Raw genomic sequence first — 14,990 nt, forward strand, 5'->3', positions numbered from 1 at the left:
TAAATTTCTCAGGATATTTCTTAATGTCTTCATGTATTTTTAAAGCTTCCACTTAATTATGAGTAAACTTGTTATAATCATTTAAAATAGTTGGAGAAAGTTGTATATGAAATAGCATGACTTTCACCTTAATCTGACATCATTCCCATTTATCAATTATGAGTGGATTTATTTAAAAAAAAGTTGTAGCAGACAGACTATATTTTGGTACATTTCTTTCAATAATGTGAATATGAAACGTATTTATGGATTTATTTATATAAAACTAGAGGCCCAGTGCACGAAATTCGTGCATGGGTAGGGTCCCGAGGCCTGGCTGGCAATTAGGGCTGACCTATGGGGCAACTAGCGGGACAATCGGGGGGCCCTACTTGCACCTGCCTTGGCTGGCCTGGCAGGCGGCCCCACCCCGCCCCCCACCGCCACTGCCAGTTGGGGCCTGCGGGCTGGGGGCAGCTCCTGGGCTGAGTGTCTGCCCCCTGGTGGTCAATGCACACCATAGCGACTGGTCGTTCTGCCATTAGATCGATTTGCATATTGGGGTTTTATATAGATAGATGGTATACTAGATTTTTAAAAAAATATATATTTTTATTGATTTCAGAGAGGAAGGGAGAGGAAGAGAGAGATTGAAACATCAGTGATGAGAGAGAATCATTGATCGGCTGCCTCCTGCACACCCCTACTGGGGACTGAGTCCGGGCATGTGTTCTTGACCGGAATTGAACCTGGGACCCTTCAGTCCACAGGTGAACGCTCTGTCCACTGAGCCAAACCAGCTAGGGCTGCTATACTAGATTTTTAAAATAAAATTACATTTTTGACAGATTCAGAAAATTTCTGAGGCATGAGGAAAGTAAAGAACTCTAAGGATTGGCATCTGTATCAATGGTCAACTAACTCACTAAAAAATAAAAAATATGTATAATGCCATAACTTTTTAAAAAATTAAAAATAGTAAATTGCTCAGTGCAAATGCTTATAAACATAGAAAATCTAAAAAAAAATTTGGTATATGCAATTCCCATATTTTTCCTATGAAAAATAAACATTCATGTGTTTTTATATTTTTTCTAGGAAAATTAAATGATCCTATATATTACTATTTGAAGCATGTTTTTTTCCACTTAAAACTCATTTCCTTTTGATTTTCATTATTATAGCTTTTTATTACACTAGAGAGAATAGTTTAATGAACCCTCCTGTACCCATCACCTAGCTTTATCAATTATCAACATTTTTCTAATTTGACAACTCTTTTAAAACCAAAAGTTGGAGTTTTATGCTTTTTAGATTTGTGATGTTATTCTTCCCCAACAACAGCCCTGGGAGGGGGGGGGTGATTATCCTATTAGGTGAACAGGTAACATGTGAGGTTATGTTATTGGTGGTGATGAACTTAGGACTCTTTTCATGGCTCCATGGAGTCTACATATTTTAAGTTTTTTGGTAACCTGTCATCTCTCTAATATATTATAGAAACCACATTGTTCTACAGGAAAATGCACAGCATGCTACCAGGTTCATAGCACTGGCAAATGTTGGAAATCCAGAAAAGAAAAAGGTAAAGATTTTAGTATTTATGGGTAGGTTAATAATCATTGTCTGCCTGATAAATGTTTCTCTTTTCCTGTTTAGCATTCATGTCTTCTCTCCCCACTCCTACCCAATCGCAGTGTCCCAGCACCTCAGTAACTGTAATATGCCATACGCAGTGTACATGCAAAAGATAAGCGAATATATATTTTGTCTTTTCCATAATATCTTAAGCTTTTAAGCCCAGTGCACTCTTACCAAGTTTAGATAGCTAGATTTTTTTGCTGCCTTATAAAGCCCGAGTATCACTTGTAGTATTTTCAGTCTATTGCTTTACTCCCAGGGATGTGTTAGCCTCAGCCCTAAGCAACTCATACTTCAGTCAAAAAATATGCACATTTTTTAAATTTGGGAGGCATTATTAAATTCCTCCCAAAATTTTGTTCCCATTTACACCCCACCAGCAGTGTATGACTTTGTTTCCTGTCCACATTCTCACTGGGTAGTGCCAAATTTTTATTAGCTTCTGCCATTCTGATGGATGAAGATGGTGTATCATTGTTAATTAGTTAGATTTCTGTGATCAGTAGTGAAGTTAGGCATCTATTCATTTCTCATCTAAAGTTCTCAATAGCTGAGTAATTAGTCTGAAATTCTAGGTATCCATATGAATATTTACCTTTTTGCTACTAAGAAAATGTATCAGCATATACAGCAGAAATTGTGTAATGTCAGAGCGAACACTAAGTTGTCCAATCTAGTTTTCATTAGAAAAAAGAATGGCAGTGCCATGGTTCTGTTGACATCAAGTACACAAAGTTACAGGTCTTAGAGACAGAAGCAATATGTCTTCGAAGTTTATGGAGCAAATCCTTCTGGGCTTTGTAGTGATGTGTGTTTTGTGTAAGGACGGGGACTTTGACTTGTTGCTCATTACTTGTCAGCCCTTGGTTAGCCCCTGCAGAGACCACTGAATTGGCATTTGATTTACTAAGTATTCTCTGAGCCATAGATGGATCAATTGCTGCTTTTCGAATTTTACTTAGTTTCAGAAGCCTCTGTGAAATCTTCACAATAAAAGAGATTGACTACATTCGGATAAACAGTATTTCCCTTAATGTTGTTGTGTTGTTTTTCTCCAAAGTATCTTTATGCATTCAGCATCGTTCCCATGAAACTGATGGATGCAGCAGAACTGGTAAAACAGCCTCCAGATGTCACTGAAAACCCTTACAGGAAATGCGGGAAGGAAGCATCCATCGGAAAGCAAGTTCCTGCCCCTGAGGTATGTTCTGATTGAGAGGTGGCATTTTCTGGGCAGGATTTCCCTTACTTGTGTTATAGTTTATTTATAAGATAAGTTTAATCCTTAGAATTGAAATTTTCATTTCCTGTTGGGAAAACATGGTGGTGTTTAGAAAGCTTGTTTTTAAGTAAGCTCGGTGGTGTTGTTGTTTTAATTGTAGTTTGAGCTTAACTTTTCATAGCTTAACTTTTCTTTTTAATCTAGTTGATTATTCTTAACTTTTCAGGCAAGGATCCAAACACTGCTTGATAGCAATGTAATTCGTGATTTTATAAGTGCTAGTAGGTAAATAAGATTCACTCTGAAGAAATTTCTAAATAGCCAACTCTCCTGAAATTAATTTCCCCTCACTACAGCAAGGAATGTCAAATGAGAGGAAAATTAGTATGCTTTCTCAGACATTTTTTCTTTATGAGCAACCTTCTTATCTTTTTAATTAAATCTCAATTAGAGTTCTTTGACCTGGGGAGTGCAGGACTGCATTGAGAGAGAAAGGGAAAGGAATTTGGATGAGTCCATATTGTTGTTTTAGGCAAGAATTGCTCTATAACTTGGATTTTAACTTGCCTTTCCAAAGTGATGGATTTGGTGGCAGCTGGGATAAATGCTGAGAAATATGACTGAGTCCAGACACTTCTCTAGAATAGGCATAAAGGGCTGGGAGAAAAGATAGACATTACATGGCAGGAATGTTCCTTTGTATGTGAATGGTTGGCACTTGTCCAGAGGTTAAATAACATATACTTTTCTACCTTTGGCCATTCCAGGAAGAGTCAGCCTGTCAGTTTTTCTTCGATTTAAATGAAAGACAGGGAAGGAAGCGTTCATCTACAGGCAGAGATAGCAAGTCTCCTCACCCAAAGCAGCCTCGCAAACCTCGTAAGTACCTCAGTTCCAGAGGTCTCCTCTGTGAGCAGTAATTGTTATTTTGGGTCTTGTTTGGGAAGCAGCATTACTAAGAGAGCCTCTTCTGGCAAAGGAAATTGTATAATGAGTCATTAGACCAATAATAAAAATGAAAAAATGCAAAAATGGCCTGACTCTGAGGCTGTCTGAGACTGTTCCTATGAGAACTATGGAAACAGCTCCTTTCATTCATGTCTGTAAAACGTGAACTAAAGAGCCTATGAAAACTAATGTAGGTTCATAAAATAATAGGATAATCAAAATGATAAAAGAGACTTTAAGGCTATTTCATTGAGATCCTTTTTTTATTGCTTTAAAAATTTTTTAAAGTATGTTTTTATTGATTTTAGGGCAGTGTTTCTCAGCCTTCTGGCCCTTTAAATACAGTTCCTCATGTTGTGACCCAACCATAAAATTATTTTCGTTGCTACTTCAATACTGTAATTTTGCTACTGTTATGAATCATCATGTAAATATCTGCTATGCAGGATGGTCTAAGGCGACCCCTGTGAAAGGGTCGTTCGACCGCTAAAGGGGTTTTGACCAACAGGTTGAGAACCACTGCTTTAGAGGGAGGAAGGGAGAGGGATAGAAAGATAGAAACGTTGATGAGAGACATGATTGGCCCCTTCCTGCATGCTCCCAGCAGGCATGTGCCCTGACTGGGAATTGAACCTGTGAACTCTTGGTTCATGGGTCAGTGCTCAACCACTGAGCCATACTGGCCAGGTGAGATTCTTTTTATCCACCCTCTCATTTCAAAGATGAAGAAGCTGACCTTGGGAAAGCTTAGTGCTCAGGGTCATGTGGCTAGCTAGTGGCAAAGCTGGGGCTAAAATTGGGGTTCCTGACACCCAGTTCAGTGTTCTTTCATTGCAGCCTGTTGCCAGTCACATGCTTCTTTAGTCAATATGTGGTTATCAGTTGTGGATTACCTACCTGTGGAATGGTTACAAATTAAGAATTTTTCTAAAAGAGGTTTAGTTTCATCGATAGTGGTGATGGGGTAGTGGTCCTGGTGGGAAAACAACAGGCCCAGTCCATTGTGGCAGTGCTGAATACCAGTCTTTGCAGGACATAAAGATCAGACAAGGGTGGTTATATGCTGGAGTGTTTGGACCACAGTAACATTCGGCTTTCTTCCACATAAAGCTCAGCCTCTAGGACCCTGCTGGTTTTGTCTCGCCAGCCCTGAAGTGGAGAAGCATTTGGTGGTCAACATCGGCACACATGTAAGTTACTTTCATGGATCTTTTACAGAGAAGGAGACAACTCTTTGTTTTGTATCACTTTATTGAGTCCATAAACATACTGTAAAATTCACCCACTGTAAGTATATAATTCAACATTTTTTAGTAAGCTTACCAAGTTGTGCAACCATCACATAATACAGTTTTAGAACATGTCCATCACTCCAGTAAGATCCCACAGGCCCATTTTAAGTACAGTTAATCCCCTTTTCCACCCTCATCCCCAAACACTAGTCTACTTTCTGTTTCCATGGGTGTACCTTTTCAGGACAGTTCATGCAAACGGAATCATAGAATATGTGATCTTTGTGCCTGGCTTCGTAGCATAATATTCTTGAGGCTCATCCATGTTGTAGCATTGATCAATATTCCTTTTCAAATAGTATCCTATTGTATGGATATGTACTACATTTGGTCTATATATTTGTTAACAGATTGATATTTGGGTTGTTTGCACTCTATGGCTATTAGGAATAATGCTGCTGTGAACATGTGCAGGCATGTGTGGACATTTGTATTCATTTCTTTTGGAGAGACACCCAGAAGTGGAATTTGTATTTAACCTTTTAAGAAACTGCCAAACTATTTTCCAAAATGACTATACCATCTTAGATTCCCACCAGCAATATATAAGGGTTCCTGTTTTCTCACATCCTTGCCAACATTTGTTATTGTCTGTCTTTTTTATTATAGCAGTTCTCTTGCGGTTTTATAGTGCCAGTTGAACAAGATTGCTCCCCACTTTTCTCCCTCTCTGATAAATAGGAATGGATCTCCTATATACTTTTCAAACTCTATTTTTATTCCATACTACTAAAAAGTGATAAATTCTCAGTGTTGTATAGTAGTGGAGGAGATAGCTTCCTAATGACAAGAATCCCCATATCCACATTCCTGGCATGGGTGTCCCTAGTAATAATTATAAGGTTGCTTGGTGAGTACTGAATCAGACTATCATCTTAAAGATGATTTTACTTAGGCTGTGGAAAACGCTAATGAAGTATGTGTGTCTCATCCTATTTCGCATTTCCCTACTTTTCCTTGGGCAAGGCTCAATTATGTATTGAATAATACTAGTCTTTGGCCCTTATTTCACTGGGAACCATATAGACCATTATCCCTTTCATCTGCTTTGAATGAAAAAAGCGTATTTTCAGGCTTATAGTTACACCCTTGTCACGCATGATTAGAATTGGCTGTTTCCTGAGGCTCCTGAAAGAAATATTTACAAACCATTTCTTAATGTGTGGTGCTTCTGCAGACAGATACTTTCATCTGTTTTTTCATTGATTTATTCTAATTGTGTTTTCTGAATGTGATCTTTTCCTCAACTTATCCTGGCAATCTGAGGGCCCTTTATTGTGGCCTCCTATAGACTGACGGACTAGAATCTCAATTTCATCTTACACTTTAAGTCACATCCCTTTCCTGCCTTTGTTGTTTCAGACTGAATAGTCCCAGTCATTTACATTTAATTTTTATGTCTTTATTATTAGCATAAATACTCCTTTCTCTAGGGGGAACACTGATGTGGTCAAGGCCTGTGACACCATTGGACCATGGAGCCTATGGATGAACCCGTCAGTGAGAAGAAGAGCAAACTTGAAAAGCTCTCGCTTTTCACAAGAATGCCCTTCCTCTTTGGATTAGTTTATGCCATTCTTCTCTCCCTCACACATTGAGTGGTAAGGCAGGCTTGACACTGCCTTTCTATTTTGGAGGCTTCAATAGGCTCAAAATGCATGCAGGGAAAAAGATTTGTAATGTTAACTTAACCCAGTGCTGCTCTGGGCCTCAGGAAGAAATGGCCTTCCCTTCCCAGTCACCTTTCTACTGCCCAGGCCGTGAACCTAGGTGATAATCAAGGAAACCTGTTTGTTTCTCATCTGGGCCTAAAGGTAGGAGGGGCAGAAAGCATCCTAGGTCTTGATTGTGGCCCTGCACCCCAATTCTGAGGCCACATGAGGATTTTAGCACCTACCTAGTAATCAGTCTACACTTACCTGTACTGTCCTTGGTCTGGTGGAAACCTCTTGGGAACCTCTGGTGACCTTTGGTGTCTGGCAAAGGGTTTGCAATAATCTCCTTTCATTACTTTTTCCCTCTGGCTTTCTCTGTCTTTGCCAGGCCTTCCTCAAGGAACATACATACACCTATGCTAATGGCCCATGGCCACAAGTTGGTAAAAGGAGGGGAAGCTGCTAAAAGTCCAAAATAACTCCTTCAAAGTCCTTACATTTTACTATGGGGGAAGCATTCATTTAGGTCCTGTTTATACATTCGAGATACATTTAGAGATAATTCAGTGTGGAACAGATTAGAAGGTGAGAATTTGAAAAGGAGGAAGGAGATTGGGCAAGTGTGAAACTATTCACAAGAACTGTAAGGCACTGCATTGGGGGTTGGTAGTTAGTGTAAACTAGAAAGCTTTCGTAGCCTCAATGCACATCACAATATAAAAACTGCTATTTATGACAGTGACCCTTTGATATAAAGAAAAGTCTAGAACAGCCATGGGCAAACTACAGCCCGTGGGCCGGATCCGGCCCGTTTGAAATGAATAAAACCAAAAAAAAAAAAAGACCATACCCTTTTATGTAATGATGTTTACTTTGAATTTATATTAGTTCACACAAACACTCCATCCATGCTTTTGTTCCGGACCTCCGGTCCAGTTTAAGAACCCATTGTGGCCCTCGAGTCAAAAAGTTTGCCCACCCCTGGTCTAGAAGATTCAGGCTTCTGGAGTAAGCTTTAAAAAGAAACAACCAAAAATAGTTATTGTGAAAATAAAGAAAATGCATTAGTGCTTATGAGATTTTGATAAACTTTAGTCATCTGGAAAATTAACTGTAGATGTATTCAATTCTCTATGCCAAGTAGATCAAGGATGATCATACTTTAGTTTGTTTCCACTACCTACATTGTCATTCTACTGGACTTTCTCAGTGTAAATGAAAAATAAATAACTCCTACCTTCAGCCTTAACTTTGAACCCGCCACACTAAAAGTATACTCTGGATTGTTCTTTCTAAAGCTCTGGTGCCTTCATTCGCCTGCATTGGTATGCATTGGCTTTTCTCTATTCACAGTGTTGTTTTCCTTTCAAAGAATGAGTGTAGAGAGGTCTTATATGTTTTGGTTTTGACAGATATATTTTTAGTTGCTTTTTAGCTGCCAGCATCCATTGCTGGGACAATAGTTTTCTACTTTTTTGGATACACTTGACTTTGAAGTTTTTTATTCTTCCTCCAACCCATCAGGTCATATGTTTGCTTTCCTTTTGTAGAGGTTAGTCAGCAGCTTAAGGCTGTAGGACATTGGATGCTAATCATGTCACCTGAGCTCTTTTTGTGAGCCTGGGTGTGTGTTTGCGGAGGGATGGGTGTTACTGTGGGGAGAGTGGTCATTTTGAAAGCAGAAGTGGGTGGGCTCTTCCTGTGGCTGAAGGTAATAGTAACTAAAAAATTGTTTTTTTTAAGTTTGGAGCCTAGAAAGGAAAACCAACTGTTTGTTCTGGTCCTTTATGGCTCTGGTGTGTTTGAAGACAAAAATCTGTTGGTGTGCTGCTCATTTGCTACCAATTCATTTGATAGTTGCATAGAAATTTGTTGCATCTAACCTCATTCTTCAGCAGGTACTTGGGAACATTGTTGTAATCTCTAAAATCAGACTTTTGAAAGTTGGAGAATTCCTGTTAGTAGCCTTGTGAGCCCTTTTTCACACACCCCCAGGCTCACTCTTTGTACTGTATAGGCTTTCTCCCTGAAGAACCATACATGCAGTATTGATTCCTCGCCTCTGTGTGCTTCATCTTCAGTGCTACCTTGCTCTGGCCAAAGGAGGCTTATCTGATGATCATGTCCTTATCCTGCCTATTGGACACTACCAGTCAGTGGTGGAGCTTTCAGCAGAGGTGGTGGAAGAGGTGGAGAAGTATAAGGCTACACTGAGGAAGTTTTTTAAGAGTCGAGGGAAACGATGTATTCTATTTGAGAGAAATTATAAGAGCCATCACCTCCAGCTACAGGTAGGTGGTCTCTGCCCAAGAACTTGGAAGGACCATATGGGGCCTAGATACTGATAAATATTTAAATAATGTTAATTTTAATAATTACTGTGATTAATATTTTAATATTTAAATATTTGATTCCAATGTAAAACTAAATGTTTTATATTTAAAATTTTAACATGAATTTTCATATTAATACTTAGGTAATGTTCATTTAAAAGGTTAAGAGTCTCTGGTGATAACTCCAGAGAGTTCACAGGGAAGTGCATGGTCAGTATAAGTGAACTGCACAGACAGTAAGTACCTTGTTTAGAAAAGGAATGGGTAGTGGAGGAAGGTTCCAAGAAAAATTTGGGCCTTGATAGGTCGAATTTGGAAGAAATTAGGTATTTTATGTGAAGCCCAATGTGAGTGACTGTTCAGAGGTAGGAAGCAGTCTCAGAGCCTGTGGGGCTAGCAGCTAAGTCATTTGGAGACTGTTATGGCGAATTTCTTTGTAGTTGTGGTGGTTTTCTTTCTGGCCCATTTGTTAAGTTTTCAAATGGGCCTGACTCTGCCACATATATTCTATAGGAGCTAGGAAAGGCTTGATGATAAAGAGATCTCTCTAGCCTTTCCCACATCAGAAATTGGCTCCCACATGGCAGGCTATCTCATAAGTTTAAGTCCTTACAGACAGGCTGACATGGACCTGTCTGGCCTGAGGAAAATCTCTGCTGAGGGGTGTTTCTCCACCCCTGTGATGGATTTGCTATTTCTCAGGAACTGCATGACCTCTTTGGGACCTATATGAAAACTTTTTCCTACCCTCCTCCACCCCAGATGACATTAAAGACGCCTTCATTACCCAGGCACAGGAGCAGCAGATAGAGCTGCTGGAAATCCCAGAGCACTCGGATATCAAACAGGTAAAACAGGAGGGCAAGGTGATGGTCAGGGAGAGGTGAAAACCTGGTTTCTGACACACTGAGCCTGAGGTGCCATCGGGCATTCCAAAAATGTTAAAGACAGGTGACCATGTGGAACAAGAGCTTGAAGTATTGATTAGACTGGAGACAATGATGGCATTACAGCAATGCCTCAGTGCTTTCCTGGGAAAAATAAGAAATGAGAAACTTCTAAGGCAGGAACTTAGAAAGATGGGTGCCACTGGGAGGGTCTTGCAATATCTGCCAGTTTGGCTTTTTCAACTTGAGTTCCACTGAGTGGCTTGGGATCTATAGCTGCTTACATCCTTTGTGCTGCTAGACTGAATTCTTTGCCAAATTAAAACTTTGAAGAGATGAGCCAGGTTTTCGATTTTTAAAGCACTATTGTATGTCCTCATGCAACTCTGTTTACTTTAGATTGCACAGCCAGGAGCAGCATATTTTTATGTTGAACTTGACACAGGAGAGAAGCTTTTCCACAGAATTAAAAAGAATTTTCCTTTGCAGTTTGGAAGGTTTGTATAGTTTACTTATTTTAAATGTATTTCCACTAGACCTACTCTGAACAAAGTAGTAGGCTGCATGGACAGTTAAATAAAAAGCTAAATAAGAAAGAATTCTTGCCCTAAGAAAGTAATAGTCTTAGGGCAAGTCAGATATTTACATATATGACGGTAATGTGAAAAGTACCTTCATGAAGTTTTTAGAAACAATGTCTTTCAGAAATTCAGAGACAGTGAGCTCATGTCTAATCAGTGAAAGGCTTCATGAAAGGGTTGAGGCTGAGACTGACAGAGAGATTTAGAGGATAAACTTTGGAATGTCAAAATCCTAGCCTGAGGGAATAAATGCCTCCATTAACTGAACATATGCTCTGCCAAAGGCATTGTGCTAAGAACTTTACATGCATTGTCTCATTTAATCTTCCCAATTCTGTAAGGTATGTAGTGGCGCTCAGTTTACCACTATGGAAAATGAGGCTTTAGAGCAGTACTCAATAGACTTTTTACATAGAGGCTTCAGGTTTTCTCACTGCACAGAATATAGTCAAACACTGCTGCAGTTAAATATTTTACCCTTTGTTCTCCCTGGATGATCTACAATAATAATCTGGTTTGTGTTGATATTTACTGCTGTGTTGCTGACAATTTCTGAACTAGAAGTTGGGGTGCATCACTTGGCTGGAAAAAGTTCAGCGGTTCTCAACCTGTGGGTCACAACCCCTTTGGCAGTCAAAGGACCCTTTCACAGGGATCGCCTAAGACCATCCTGCATATCAGATATTTACATTACGATTCATAACAGTAGCAACATTACAGTTATGAAGTAGCAACAAAAATAATTTTATGGTTGGGTCACAATATGAGGAACTGTATTTAACCCTTTTCGGTCCAACCTTGAGGCTGACTCGACAGACCAGGCACTAGGAGCAGGTCCAACGTCGAGCAATAAGAACATTAAAAAGTTCAACATTCAATCCTGTCAGTTAATTTGGACCAGACTGTTTGAACTCCAAAAAGAACATTGGACTGCAAAGGTTAAAGGGCCAGAAGGTTGAGAACCATTGGAACTTTAGCTAAATCAGAAAGCAGGTCTAATTGTTTATTCTATATATATAAAAAGGCTAAGTTGACTTGCACATGTGTGATACATGTAAAACTCTCGCCAGCGCCAATTGCACACGTGTGTTTCCATCTGTCATTGTCGATCGTGAATTTGGTTGACACTTCTATTATAGAGAAAGGGCGAATAGCAATATTAAAATATTTCTTCTAATTAATTTCCTTTCAGTGTGCATGAATTCGTGCACTGGGCTACTAATTATACAAAAAGCTGGTTCTATATTCATTTTACAGATGAAGAGAACTAGATTCAAGGTTTGTGTAGGCAGGTAGAAGTTATGCTCAGGTCCTTTGACTTTTAGAAGATTCATGTGATTTGTTTTCAGCTCTTCTATTTATTGTAGCTTTAAAGTGAAAAATAAACCATATAAATGCACAAATAAAGTTATTCTAATATAGCAAAACAAATAATGTATATAAAGCAGTGGCAATTAAAAGCTAGCTTATATATGTGTCTGTAAGTAATTATTTTTTAATTCTAAGAACCAAGATAAGTAGTTGTGGGTTTTTTGTTTGTTTTATGGAGCCTGTGCTATTGTGCCTATGTAGGCTTGAGTCCTCTAAAAGGAGGCATAAAGTCAGAGTGGGTTATGGTACTAGGTACTTGACTCTGCACCATGCCCTTAGCAAACTCATGGTCTAATTCAGATGACAAAACTAGAGTTTAAGACAGGGTGTAATAATCACAGCTAGTTTGGTGCTTTGACTGTGTTATCTCTGTACCTCACAAAACCCTTATTTTGCATTTCATAGGTGAAAACATCAAGATTCAGGGATGAAATCATTTGTTCAAGTCATAGACAGCAAGTGGCAGAACTAGGAATGGAATTGTCTCTGATATTTATGGCACCAGGGTCTGCCCTCATTCTCCTGTGCCATGTTGTTTCTCTAAGTACCAATAAATGTAGTACCAAGTTGTTCAGAGAAGTAAATGGGATTTGAGGGTTTAAGAATGAGGTAGGACCTGAGCTGGTCACTTAAAATGGGTATGATTTTGATAGAATGGCAGAGATGGCACTCAGGACAAGAGAAAATGGTACGAGTAAAGTCAGAGGAATTTGCATGCCTTCTTTGGGTGATGCTGAGGAACGCTCTCCGTCAGGAGAGAAAGGTGGGAGCGTTAAATTGATTCTATTATGACTTCTTTGTGCTCTTTCTGCAGGGAGGTCCTGGCAAGTGAAGCCATCCTTAATATTCCTGACAAGTCTGACTGGAGGCAGTGTCAGATCAGCAAGGAAGAGGAGGAGACCCTGGCTCGCCGCTTCCGCAAAGACTTTGAGCCCTTTGACTTCACTCTGGATGACTAAGCAAAGGGACAGGCACTTTATGAACTTCACAGGAAGTAGTAGCAGCCTGTGTTTTAAAGAAACTAGTCTCCCATGGGGACTGTTTCCCTGCCTCTTTTTGGTGCATTCCCATGGAACTTGTCTGCAGCAAGAGGCCTAAGATGGAATATTTTTCAGAAAAAGTCATTTGAGGATGAAAATTTTATGTTAAAAAGCATGTTTGTCATCCAACTCCAAGTACAGCTTTTGTTTATCAATATTTTCAAAAACTCTGAAATTATCAAATAAAATCCAGATACTTTTCTATGCTTGGGAGGTGCCTTATCTTTATGTTATCGGTGTGTGTCTAATAGGAGGTATCAGGGCTTTAGGCCCAGCTGTTATCCCAGGATCTCACAGGTGGCTTCTCCTTGAGCATTTTAGGATGGAGAAGGGACCCAAAAGGGCCTTTGCCATTTTTCTTATAGCATTCATATTACTGATATAAAAAAGCTTATTCAGTCTTTCAGCAAATACTTAACTCCTATGTGCCAGGCATTTTTCTAAGCTCTAGGGAGTTTAGCCATGTCCTAACATGGTCTCTGTTGTCCCAGAATTTATAGTCTAATTAGGAAGATAAGGAACAGATTTAAGAAGAGTTCTGCTTTACATATGTTAAGTTTTGGTGTGCTGTTGGATAGTTATAAACTCATGGAGATCTAGACTGCTCATAGGGCTTTGGGGCTCATCAGGGTATTGGCCACAAGTGAAATTATGAGAATGGATGAAAATAAGATACAGTGAATACAGTCCTAAGCTGAAGATGACTACCTTGGAAGTAGTGACCCAACAAGTATTTGGAGAAGGAGCAGAGACAAACTTTACAGGAGAATGCCATATCTTGAAAGCTAAAAGAAAAGGAATTGCTCCTATATATTGGGCGCTTGTGGCCTAGACACTATTTCATTTAATCCCCCAAATATCTGTGAGGTAGGTACTATTACCTCCATTTTATGCATGAAAAAACAGATGGGCAAACTTGAATTTATGGAGCCCATCAATCAGCTCAGGAGTTAAAAAAAAAACACACCAAACCTATGCAATATCCGTGTGAATGGGGATGTGCAAAGAGTGAGCTACAGGAAACCAGGTTCCTGCAAAGATCAGGGTCAGCCCAATCATCAGAGTCCTCAGGTCTTCAGCATGTCTCCCTGGCTCTTTCAAGTGTTTATTAGAGGACTGAGTTCATAGGCCGAGCTGTGCAAATGACGGTCCAAGTGTACATGATCTCAAAGGAGACTCAACGCAACTGATACATTTCTTCAGAGAATTTGATTCCATGCTGACTGTCATACCTGAAGTGATTTAAGGAGCTGCCCCAATTATGGGAGTGTATGACCCACTCAAAGCAAAAATGGGGAGCTGGTTCCCTTATGCTAAAACAATCTGCCACTGGAAGCACTTCCTCTTGCACCAACAGTATTCCCGAAGCTTGCTTCTGCACCCTGGATCACGCATGACACAATCCCCACCGTGAGAAACTAGGGCACTGGCAAAACCATAACTTGAGAGCAAGCTCTGTGAGGCGTTTGGGGAACAGCTCCCGAAGTCAGAAGCAACATTCTTTACTCTGGAACCGCATCACATCCTTGAGTCAGTCGTTGGGGTTTACAGGGGATATCCTGGGACAGTATAGAAGTCCAGCAGAAGAGCCGAGCCTGACTAGACTATGGAAGATGATTAATCATTTAATTTTAAAAAAGGTGAACCATGAAGGCTAATGCATCATTGGGCCTGTTGGCGCAGGATTCTTTCTATTTCTCCAGATTCCGCAATATTTAAATCACTGACGGCCTGGGCCACTGCCAGCTCAGCGGGTGACTGGTTGCCGAACTGACGGCAGAGCTGTGAAGGTGATGGGCAGACGGGTGGAGACGATGTGAGGTTAGCAGACCAAGACGGACAGACTGGCTTGGAGAGATCTTACACGTTTGGAGGCTGGAAAAAGAAATGTGGGTTCTCTCCGCTAGGCAAATGTCCGGGGTACTTACCGGCTGCAAAGCGCCCTCCTTGCTTCCCCACCTTCACTCCCGCTGGGTAGCGGCGGCTCCCGAGGAAAACGTGGGCGGGGCTTTCCCTGTGGCAGTTACCGGAAGTGACGCGT

General features: G+C 40.1%; 1 protein-coding gene across 1 annotated transcript in view; it reads left to right on the forward strand.

Moving 5' to 3' along the window:
- CWF19L1 (CWF19-like 1, cell cycle control (S. pombe)) overlaps window positions 1-13,137 on the forward strand; it is a 25,307-nt gene extending 12,170 nt beyond the window's left edge. The window contains exons 7-14 of the mRNA XM_006756558.2: window positions 1,480-1,564; window positions 2,681-2,821; window positions 3,610-3,721; window positions 4,901-4,980; window positions 8,819-9,054; window positions 9,822-9,918; window positions 10,357-10,454; window positions 12,724-13,137. Coding sequence (XP_006756621.1) covers window positions 1,480-1,564; window positions 2,681-2,821; window positions 3,610-3,721; window positions 4,901-4,980; window positions 8,819-9,054; window positions 9,822-9,918; window positions 10,357-10,454; window positions 12,724-12,868 — 994 coding nt within the window. The 3' untranslated portion in view covers window positions 12,869-13,137. The remainder of the gene's footprint in view (window positions 1-1,479; window positions 1,565-2,680; window positions 2,822-3,609; window positions 3,722-4,900; window positions 4,981-8,818; window positions 9,055-9,821; window positions 9,919-10,356; window positions 10,455-12,723) is intronic.
- Window positions 13,138-14,990: the final 1,853 nt, after the last annotated feature.

The sequence above is a fragment of the Myotis davidii genome, unplaced genomic scaffold (assembly GCF_000327345.1).
Source record: "Myotis davidii unplaced genomic scaffold, ASM32734v1 scaffold332, whole genome shotgun sequence".
Classification (NCBI taxonomy): Eukaryota; Metazoa; Chordata; class Mammalia; order Chiroptera; family Vespertilionidae; genus Myotis; species Myotis davidii.